The following is a 12,066-nucleotide window of genomic DNA, read 5'->3' on the forward strand; positions in this document are numbered from 1 at the left end:
TGTAGAGATAATGTACCCAAATAAAAGTATTAAAAATTAACACAAACAAACATGGACAACAAAAGTCACATCATAGAGCATGTGTAAGTGTAGAGTATAATAATGTATATTACTTTGGTTCCTCCTACAAGACATTCTAACAAATTAGAAGTGGCCCTTCATTCTCTTAATCTATTTTAGTAATTTTAATATCGTCACTAATCACAATATCTTTTTAGAATAATATTATATTATTCTACTATATCTTTATGTATATAAGAAAGTGACATATATCCTTAAATCATTCATTAGGATAATTTGTATGAGGATTTAGTAAAATAATATATTATTTTTCATCGTTTTCTTAACACAAACACACTAGTATTGCCATATTAACTCTCATCTGTTCGGGGAATGGAGGAGGTATAATGTCAGTTTCAGTTGTGATTGCAGTTTATTTGGTATATTATAATTTAGTGTAAATTACCTTCATACTCATTGAGTTTTAGTGAAATTATATAAACTACTCATTTTTTTAAACTTATATAAATCGCCCCAAATTATATACATAATGTAGGGAACAAACAATCAATCAAATAGTAAAAGAGAATATGAATAAGAGAATAACACAAATAATTTGGTAACGAGATTCGACCAATTATGTCTATGTCCCCGGGTGTGTTGAGAGGCTACCATTATGTATTAAATAATTAGGATTTGTGTTTAGCTATTGTTCTCGGTTACGCGACCTCTTAAAGTTGCTGCTACATTTTAAGGTTAAAAGTGTAGAAAAATATTTTGAACCCAATCACATTGGGCTATATCTAGGTTCAGGAGTCGATTACGGATCGATGAATGTATTAACACCTCGTCCGCCTGTAATTAAATGATATTCTTGCCAATTGTATGATTTAAATACCCTTAATTTATTTAAAATTAAATTGTATAGAAACAAAATTTATTTTTTATTTGTAAGTCTGACAAGCTTACTTGCTCCTACGTATCCCTAAACATTTTAGGAAATCAAGACTACGTAATTCTAATTTTAAAATGGTTTGTTGGTAAAATAAATAACTCCTTAAAAAGGGTGAAGCAACAAAAATTAATGTCTACATCGCATCCTATTTTAAAAAGGTTTGAAAATAATTTTACTATTTTTTTGTTACTAATTTAGGAATTAATATATTTTTGGGTTTTTTATTATTAATTTAGGTATTAATAGAATGAAAAGAAGCGTCGTAACGCAATCGTTCAATGATGATATGAGGACAAGAAGTGAAACATGACCTCTCTCCACCCTTTGATTAATCCAAAAATAGTTATAAATTTTTTATAAACTTTGGTAGTGTTCTAAATTCATTTTTTGAAGCAAAAAATTTATTATTAAAGACATTTTTTAGTTTTAATATTATTTTTCTCTTTTTAAAAAATATAATTTTTTTAATTACAAAAATAAAAAATATATTCAACTGAAAGAATAAAATTATAGAAAAAATAACAAAATAAAAAAAGGTTAATCGATTATTAGCTTTATTAAGGTGTTATTATCTTTATAGAATTTACACATAATAATAGATAAATGTAATATTTATTTGATAAAAAAAATATTTAGCTTTTTATCCTACTGTCACAATAAAAACAATAAATTATCCCTGGTGAAATATAATTTTCATCATTTTAAAAGAAATAAAAATGCCTTTAGAATAAGAAAATATTAAAATTATATACCTGAATGAGTTTTGTTCTGGTGCATAATGAATTAGTGTGCCTCCAGGCACGTGTCGTCTCGCAATTGACTGAAGGTGGCTTCAGATTGGGTTCGTGACATGGACGTCTACCAACCGTTGGATCTTCGAGCTCACGGTGCTTGTGCTGCGTCTGCCCACATGGGAACACCTCCCGTGAGAACTGGATCAGCTACGTATGCGAGCACAAACTCGCGCGGACCTACCTGCATGTCAACGATCTAACGACCAAAGGCGCAAATGTGTAGTGTTTGATATACACCTGGTTGCACAAGATTGTACCCCGTGAGTAGGGTGCCTAGATCCCGTGTGACACGTTTACGTGAAGATTGGTGAACCCGCCAATAAGACGCGATCTGTAGCGTTGAAACAATAGTCAATAAAGCAGTCTACACGTCCAATGGTGATGAATTCAGAAGCACAATGCCAAGGCCAAGAGCAGGTGTATTGGATCGCCTTCACCCTCCTTTCTCACTTTTCCCTCTAGACAATGTTTCACTCTTTTTTTGGCAATTTTCTCTCTTTTTTTGGAACCCCACACACTAACCTAAACTCACATATTTAAAATAAACTTAATCTAACCTAATCATCTAAAATTTTGCTAAACTAACTTAATCTACTAACCCACTATCCCAAATTTTATGGGATCTAAACCACCCACCAAGTCAAATTTGACTTGGTGTTTTATTATTTTTTAAATCATTATATTTGAAAAATCCATAAAAACCTAATTAAATACTATTTTAATTACTTTTTTTTTATAAATTCTGAAAAAAACAATAAATATTTTTCTAAATATGTTTTAATTATTTAAAATTAAAATTTCAAAACAATTAAAAAATAAAAAATAAAAAATAAAAAATATATTGTTTATTTGGGATTTAAATGAGATATTTAAAATATCTCATTTATTTTATTTACCTATTTTTTATAAATTTGAATTTAATTATAAAAATTAATAAAAAATCTTTTTAATTATATTTATTTATTTTTATAATATAAATTCTAAAAAATAAAAAATAAAAACACTTTATTAATTTTACAATTTTAGAAAGAAAAAAAAGAAGTGGGTTTCTACAAGCCCATTATTTAATTAATTATTATTATTTTTTTCGAAAATGTAAATATTTATTTTTTGTGAAAATTATTTTGAAAAAAAGGTTTTGGGCTTTTTCTATGTCGGACAAAAATGAGTATTCATAGTTGTCATTCTTTACGAGTTGCTTATTAGATATCAAGCAAATCGAGGTTTGAGGGATACCATGATAAGTAACTAGTAAAGAAATGAATGCTAACTTTGTTGAGGTTCAGAAGAAGCCTATCTGACTAAATCTCGAAAATATCAATCTTTCTTTTAAGAGTTGAGCTATCTTCAATATGGTTTGAATTTACTCTTGATAGATATGATAAAGATGGATGTGAACCAAAGACACATGTCAATATACTGCTAGAATTTGGACGACATTGGGTTAAGGACCAAGAATGGAGGTCGGCGTACTGCTAGAACTTGGGGTGAAAATGGTGAAACCAAAGATGCAGGTCAGTATACTACTAGAATTTGGATGACACTAGGTTAAAGACCAAGAACGCATGTCGTTGTACTGCTGAAACTTGGGGTGAAAATAGTGAAAACAAAGACGTAGGTCGATGTACTGCCGGAATTTGGATGACACTAGGTTAAGGACCAAGAACGCAGGTCGGTGTACTGCCAGAACTTGGAATGAATAGGGTAAAACCAAAGATGCAGGTTGGTGTACTAACAGAATTTGGAGACATTGGCTTAAGAACCAAGAACGCATGTTGGTGTACTCCCGAAACTTGAAATGAAGAGGGTGAAACCAAAGACGCATGTCAGTATACTGCCAGAATTTGGAGACAGTGGGTTAAGGACCAAGAATGCAGGTCAGTGTACTGCGGGAACTTGGAATGAATATGGTGAAACTAAAGATGCAAATCGGTATACTGCAAGAATTTGGAGACATTGGGTTAATGACCAAGAACACAAGTTGGTGTACTACCGAAACTTGGGATTAGAAGGTATAGGAATATGGATTGCCAAGTTTTTGTTGTTTCATTTTTGTATAAATGCAAATGACTAATATTGATGCATGCTATGAAATGCTAATGTTTGATAATTGTATAATGTTTTAACACAAACCGAATTATAATTGGTATTCATCATTATTGCTTCATCGCATCCTCAACATTTGGTTGTAGATTGTTGTTTGTAGGGAACGACGTTGTTTGTTCATGCTAGAAGACGATGATTAACTTTGTCTTTCAGCGGAAAAGTGCTTTTCTTCTTTCGAATATTACTTAACTCAACATGCTTAGAATTCTTAAGATAGTACAAGTTTAATGAAAACAAGTTATGCAAACGAAAAGGCTTTAATTCATATGTGACAAAAGAAATATAACCATGTTTTGCTTTTTGTGTTATGGGTGGAGTGTTGGGAGTTGGTTTTGAATAACGAAACATGTTAGATCACCACTATACAATCATTGACAATCCAAAAAATTGCCCAAGTATTGGCTTAATTTTTGGTCTTCCAAAAACTTGCCCTAGTATTGACTTATTGCCTTATGTTCTTAAGAGACCTTCCATTTTTATTTTTCTTTTGTCCCTAAGTTTTGAGTAGACCGCACTTTCGGTTTTTTTATCTAACATGATCTAGTCATTTCATTAAGAGAATTTGTGTATTGATCACGTCATGCATAGATTTTTTAAGAAATTATTTTTGAATCTGTTTTGGAGTCAGTTATTTGGTCTTGTAACATGGTCTGGTTATGGGTTTGGAAGAAAGAAAAGGATATAATGCTCAAATGATGTGTTTCCTGCCTCCTACTTTCTCCACATTCTCCATAGTCATATTTCTAACATCTCCTGTATTTCAATCATGGATATGATTTCCATTCCTTTTGGAAAATGATAGTATTGTAACCATTCTAGTTTGAGTTTTTTTTGATTGACCCTAACTTTTGCCTATGGTTTTACTAAAACTCTTAGCGGACTCTTTTCGTAATCCACTTGATCCGTTTTTTGATCTTTTGAGGATTTTTTGGAAAACTACACTTTCTTCGGTTTATTGGTGTTTTTCGAAGGTGTTATATTTTTTTTGAATAAACTTCTTTCATATTGCCTAGACTCAAAAAGGTGACTAGGGATATCTTCATTAATGTTTGGAATAACAAGAAATCCTTGTGTCATCAACCTGACCTGTCTGAGAGTACACAATGTATGGGAAAGAGTGCACGAATGTATGCAAAAAGGCATCATCAAACTTCTTTATTGTTTTTGTTGTTGTTGTTTTTTTAAAGGTCTCTCAAACATAATACTTTTTTATGTCATCTGAATTTACGGAAATAGGTAGATCATTTCCGTCCATAGTAATCAATATCAATGCTCCTCTTTATAATTTGGGGTCCATTTCCCCTATGGTCCTTCTGGATTGGGAGTATCTTCCTAAGCACCAGATTCCCCTCTTCAAAGTGGTGTGGTCAATCTTTCTTAGCATAAGCTCTCACGAGTCTCCTCTAGTACAGCTGACCATGACATATAGCAACTAATCCTTTTCTCTTCTATCATGTTTAGTTGGTCGTACCGTGCTTGGACCCATATTAATTCTTTCAATCCTGATACTGCCATTATTATGAGTGATGGAGTTTCTACTTCAATAGGGAGCACTACATCCATCCCATACACTAGCGAGTATGGTGTTGCCCCAGTTGATGTACGAACCGAGGTGCGGTACCCATGTAGAGCAAAAGGTAACATTTCATGCCAATCCTTGTTTGTCACCACCATCTTTTGAACAATCTTCTTAATATTCTTGTTTGCTGCTTCTACTGCTCCATTCATCTTGGGGCGATAAGGCGGTGATGTGTGATACTTGATTTTGAACTCGCTACATATGTCAGTCATCATCTTATTGTTTAGGTTGGTGGCATTGTTCTTGATGATCTTCCCGGGTAACCCATATCTACACACCAACTCCTTCTTCATAAATCATATTACCACTGTCCTGGTCACATTGACATATGAACACGCCTCAACCCACTTTGTGAAGTAGCGATGGCCACGAGGATGAAGTGATGTCCATTAGAAGCCTTTGGTTCTATTGGTCCTATCACATCCATTCCCCACGTGGATAAGGGCCAAGGCACTGAAAGGACATTTAGGGATTTGGTGGAGCATTGATGTTGTCTGCATAAATTTGACACTTATGCATTTCCTAACACAAGCACAACAGTCTGTCTTTATTGTCATCCAGAAATAACCTGCCCTTAAGATCTTTCTAGCCATAGCATGTCCGTTTGCATGAGTCCCAAATGAGCATTCGTGCACGTCTTTGAGTATTACTTTAGTTTCTCTGTCTTCTAGGCATATGAGGAGTACCATGTCATGATTCCTTTGTAAAGAATATCGCCTTCTAGAAAGAAACCCATGGCCAATCTTCTCGAGGTTCTCTTATCAGTATCTGAGGCCCCAATGGGATACTTCTTTTTCTGTATATAGACCTTGATGTCATGATACCACAACTTCCCATCTTGCTCCACTTCTATTGCACAACAATGGATTGGTTGATCTTTGCTTTCTATTTTGATGAGAGGTTGATCCTTCCCACTTATATTGAACATTGAAGATAATGTGGATAAGGCATCAACTAGTTTATTATCCTCTATCGGGATGTGGTAGAAGTCGATTTGTTCAAAGTGCTCAACCATATTTTCGATATACTCCTTGTAAGGTACTAGCTTATTGTCGCAGATCTCCCATTCTTCTTTCAATTGATGGATGACTAAAGCTGAATCCCCAAAGACCTCTAAAATTTTGACTTTTCTTTCCAATGTTGCCCGCAAACCTAGGGCACATGCCTCATATTCAACTATATTGTTGGTGCAGTCAAAGCATAACCTAACAGTAATAGGAGTGAAGTTGCCTTCTGAAGATACAAGCACGACTCATATTTCGTGTCTGAGTGCATTGGAGGCCCCATCAAATACTAACGTCCATACACCGTCTTTTGTTGGCTCTCCCATGGATAGACTCATGATACCTTCATCTGGGAACTCTTAGTTCATTGGTTCGGTCTTCTCTATGGGTTGACTGGCAAGATAATATGCAAGGACACTGCCTTTGATTGCTTTCCATGTCACATACACTATATCATATTCTGACAATAAGACCTGCCACCGAGCGATTCTCCCTGTTCATATTGGTTTCTCTAAGATATACTTCACATGATCCATCTTTGAAATCAGCCAAGTGGTGTGACTCAACATGTACTGTCTCAAGCGATGATATGCCCATGCTAAAGCACAACATGTACGTTCTAACAATGAGTATCTTGTCTCGCACCCTGTTAACTTCTTGCTTAGATAGTATATGGCTTGTTCTGTTCTCCATGATTCATCATGTTGGGCCAAGACACATCCCATAGAGTCATCCAGTACTGTTAGGTACATTAGAAAGTATACTGCTTTATGCTTTCAAAGGTTTTCTGGCAATCGTCATTCCATCTAACTGTCTGACTCTTTCTTAATAGCTTGAAGATTGGCTCACATCTAGTTGTTAGCTTAGAGATGAACCTAGATATGTAGTTCAAACTCCCTAAGAAACCTTGACTTCTTTCTTGGTTTGGGGTGCTGACATTTACATAATTGCTTTAACTTTCTCAGGATCTACTTCAATTTCTTTCTGGATGACAATGAAACCAAGGACTCATCCTGATTTAACCTTGAAGCTACATTTTTTGGGATTTAGCTTGAGGTTATACTTTCTGAGTCGGTCAAATAACTTCCTTAGATTCTCCACATACTCCTCCTCTGATTTGGACTTGCATATGATGTCTTCTAAATAGATCTCCACCTCCTTAAGCATCATGTCATGGAAAATAGCTACCATGGCTCTCTAGTATGTTGCCATAACATTCTTTAAACCAAAAGGCATGACTAGATAGCAAAAGGTTCCCCATGGGGTGATGAAAGTAGTTTTATCCACATCTTCAATGGCCATCTTGATTTGATGATAACCAGAATACCCATCCATGAAGGAGAAAAGGGCATGGTCTGTAGTGTTGTCGACCAAAACATCTATATGAGGTACCGAGAAATCATCCTTTAGGCTAGATTTGTTCAAATTCGGTAGTCAACACAGATCCTAAGTTTGTCTCCCTTCTTTGGTATGGCTACAATATTAGCCACCCATCCTAGATATGTAGAAACAGTCATGAACCCAACATCTAACCATTTCTCCACCTCATCTTTCACTCTTAAGGAAATTTCTGGTGTTATCCTCCGTAGCTTTTGCTTAACTAGACGCGAGTCTGGATTCCATGACAGCTTGTGTTCCACTATGTTTCTGTCCAGACCATGCATATCGACGTACGACCAGGCAAACACATCTTTGAACTCGTGCAAATGCTGAATCATCTTCTTGCGCTCTTCTTCTTTCTCCAAATGTACCTACCTTCACTTCCTTCTTGTCGTCCTCTGTCCCCAAATTTACTAGCTCAATGGGCTCTTCGTGAGGCTTAATCTCTCTAGACTCTTGCTCAACCATTCTCAATAACTCAGGGGATGCCTCCCATTCTTCATCACTATCTCCTTCGTCGAGCTGATTAATTGGATGATCATAATTGTACATGTGGCTGATAACATGGTTATTATTTCTGGGGTTAATGTCAGATCTGCATTAGTTTGATGCTATGATTAGTTTTTTATTTATGGGTTTTTCATGGTTTTACTTGTTGCTTTTTTTTTCAGTGTGCGCAAGTGTAAAAATATAAAGAATAAAATGAGACACAAAAAATGAAGAAAGAAATGCATTTTATAGAATTCAAAAAACTTGTACTACTCTATGAAACATAAATAAATTGTCCTAATTCGAAAAGAAAGAAAATAAACCCAATAGCTTTAGACATGGCTAAGGGATTCTAGAATCTTATTACATTGTTTATAAAAACACTTGTGGAGATGCGTCTTCCTCTATCCAGTTGTTGAGATTGGTGCCTAGAGGGCATTGAACAACATAGTCTACCTCATCTTTTGAATCATTATCTCCGATAACAACAATCATTCTTGGTTCCCAGCCTGCACTGACGAAATTCTTGCTAATGTGTGGGATGAACATCCCTTCAGCTTCATACTCCCACTATCTCAGGCGAGCCATCCTTCCTTTCTTTTTTTCTACAGCAGTTCTCTCCCTATCTTTCCGGGTGGGTCTGCATCACATGTCATACCGATCTTTGGTGTGACGTATCATGATTATACTTTCTCTTCCATGGCTGAACCTCCCGAGCCCTTTTCCGGGTTGATAGCCCTGTCGTGGCATTACTTTTGCCATCATCAGAGATGCCTCTGAAGGCTGGGGACATAGTGTAGGTGTCCCTCCTCCTACAAATGAGACATTGGCAATATCTAGTGCTTGGAATGATGTTCCAATAGCTTCCTCTATTGCTTCGATGTACGAAGTTTCAAGAGATCTGGATACTAACATATCTTCTTCTCTTAAAAAAGTGAGGAGCTTTCCATACACTATGAATTTAACTCGTTGGTGCAATGTAGAAGGCACAACCCCTGAAGCATGGATCCATGGCCTTCCCAACAAACAACTATAACAAGGATTAATGTCCATGATATGGAACATTATCTGGAAATTGCAGGGTCCTATTTTTTATAGGCAACTCCATTTCCCCATGACATCTCTATTCAACCCATCAAACACCTTCACTACCATAGAGCTCGATCTCATATACGATGCATCAACTGGAAGCTTGGATAATGTCCTTTTCGAAATGACATTGAGAGATGAGCCATTATCGATAAGAATTTTGCCAATTAAGTAGATATGATACATTATAGAGATGTATAGAGTGCTAGTGTGTCCCATTCCCCTAGCAGGTGTTTTCTAATCATTGAAAGATATATAATTATCAACCACAATGTTATTGATGACACCACAAAGCTTGTCAGTGGTTATGTCATGGCTGACATGTGCATGGTTCAGAATCTCCATCAACACATTTCTGTGGGGCTCAAAACTCATTAGCAGAGACATAATGGATATCATGGCAGGAGTGCGATTTAGTTGATCCACGACCCTATACTCACTTTGCTTCATGAATTTAGAAATTCACAAGCCTCCTCATTAGATACTTCCTCTTTATCTTCATGCTTGTGCAATAGGTCATTCAGATTGGTCTCCAATTCATCATCCACAGGGATACATGCTTTCCGCTTTCCTTTATCCTTGGCTAGGACATTTTTAGCATCTAAGGGAACATAGACACATCCACTTCTAGTTATTCGATTGTTCCCAAAAATATTAGTAACTTGTAACTGTTGTTGAGTTGTCTCTGAATTCCATCCACCATAGATCCATCACACAACTTTATATGTCTTGTAAGCGAAAGGTCATGGTCGCTCTTCTATTGTAGGCCTCAGAATAGGCTCCATCCTACTTATGACTAACATCCACCGAGTTATTTGTGGGTGTAACTGAGCATTATCCGGAATGTTCAGTACATGTTCGTAACGAGTGATTGATGTTCTCATGGCCCTTCTTATGTCATCCTCACTTCTTCTACTAGCATTCATATTTTGATACGAAGGTCCCCTCTCTATTGTGATCAATCTCATATCCAACATCTTCTGCAATAAGAGCTTAAATTATGGACATTCCTCTCAGTTGTGATCCACTTTGCCATGCAACTCACAACTGGCCGAATCTTCATCTTCCACCAACCTTTCCACCATTCCACCATTCCACGCTTGCACATCTCTTGAAAAATCACCCTCATGGGTGTTTTTACCTCATCTGCCTCCCAAACAATTGCTCTCCCTGAGCCTTATCTATAGCATTCATACCATGATTAGGTAATGGATGCATGTCTACATCTAGCACAGTGGGCTTGAAATGTAGTTGTTTTGCATTGATTAGGCTTTATACCTTATGCTTTAGAGCCCGACAGTGTTCAACGGAATGGCCAATGACCCTAGAGTGGTACTCGCAAGTAACATTTGGATTAAACCATGCCCTAGGTGATTCGGGCACTTTTCCTATTGTAGGGCTTATCATTCTCTCCCTTAAAAGATGAGTGTATAATTCTGCATAGGATATTAGTATGAGATCTAATTATAGGCCTCATCTTTCGGGATTAGGGTAATTGTGGTTTTGGGTTTGGTTTTGGTAGGGTTGCGTTTGGCTGTGATTTTGATGAGGTCGGTAGGGTTGTGTTTGGTTATAGTTTTGGCGGGTTTGGTTGTTGTTATCTGGGCTATGTAGCTGGGTTGTGTGGAAGGTTGTTGAAAGGAGTTTTCTCTTCGCTGTGTTTTCTTTATTTGGTTAAGTAAGTGAAATCGGTTTTATTCTTTGTTCGCCATCTTGGCTTTGTTGAAATAAATTCCAACGCGGGTATAATGGTTTCAAGAATATTCCAGTCACAACTTACTTCTAATAATCATGTGAATAAGTTATTCCTTCTTTACCCCATCTCGGCTTTGTTAGAATAAATTGTAACGCTGGTACAATGGTATCGAAGCAATCCCCTATTACATAATTATTAAGTACCTTTGAATACCATCTCAGTTTTGTGGAATAAATTCCAACGCCAGTTTAATGGTATTCTAATGTCAAAAAGTGATGAATAGTTAGTTGTTAGAAATAAATAAATAAATAAAGAACAAAAAAAAAATAAAGTTAAGTGACATTTATTTACTTACTCCCTTTCGGGTTCCAAACCAAATTTCTTCCTTAAGGAATGTTGGTATTAAAGAATAAATAAATTGAAGAATGTAAATAACAATAAATAAAAGTTAGTTAGTTAGTTAGCTTCATCACTTTTGTATATTAAAAGGTGTTTCAACAAATAAATTTATTGATAACACTTTACTATTTTACAATTTACACCTCTTTCAAGATTCAATTGTAGTATAGTATAGGGTTATGTCGAACCACAAGGAATTTCCTGACAGAATGTATCATATGAATATGTCAATGCACAAATAATGAGTGCACATATTTTGGTTGTTTTTGATTTGATTTGATATGCACATAAACACTTAACAAGAAATATAAAATAAGTATTAACAAATTCTTGAGGAGACAAGATCATTTTGAATGATGAAAGTATTTCTCAACTTCTTATGTATTTGAACTACTTAGACAAGTTCTTATGTTTACTTTGATCAACTCCAAACACCAATGTTTTAAATCCTCCTTTTAGTGTATGTCCTAAAATGGTAGAATGATGATCACTTATATTTATTACTAAACAATATTACGTCCACAAGAGACTAGGTTGTCACACCCTAATCTTGGCTACTCTAATATTGAAGTAGT

The 12,066-nt window shown here is 35.5% G+C and overlaps 1 protein-coding gene across 1 annotated transcript; it reads right to left on the reverse strand.

Annotated features, from left to right (window-relative positions):
* Window positions 5,233-5,727, reverse strand: LOC109326310. The gene has a single exon (XM_019559009.1). The coding sequence runs from the start codon at window positions 5,725-5,727 to the stop codon at window positions 5,233-5,235; it is 495 nt and encodes a 164-aa protein (XP_019414554.1).

The sequence above is a fragment of the Lupinus angustifolius genome, chromosome LG14 (assembly GCF_001865875.1).
Source record: "Lupinus angustifolius cultivar Tanjil chromosome LG14, LupAngTanjil_v1.0, whole genome shotgun sequence".
In the NCBI taxonomy this organism is placed as follows: domain Eukaryota; kingdom Viridiplantae; phylum Streptophyta; class Magnoliopsida; order Fabales; family Fabaceae; genus Lupinus; species Lupinus angustifolius.

Coding starts and splice junctions, on each gene's coding strand:
- LOC109326310 (XM_019559009.1), bottom strand. CDS start 5,727: ATGAAGAAGGAGTTGGTGTGTAGATATGGGTTACCCGGGAAGATCATC.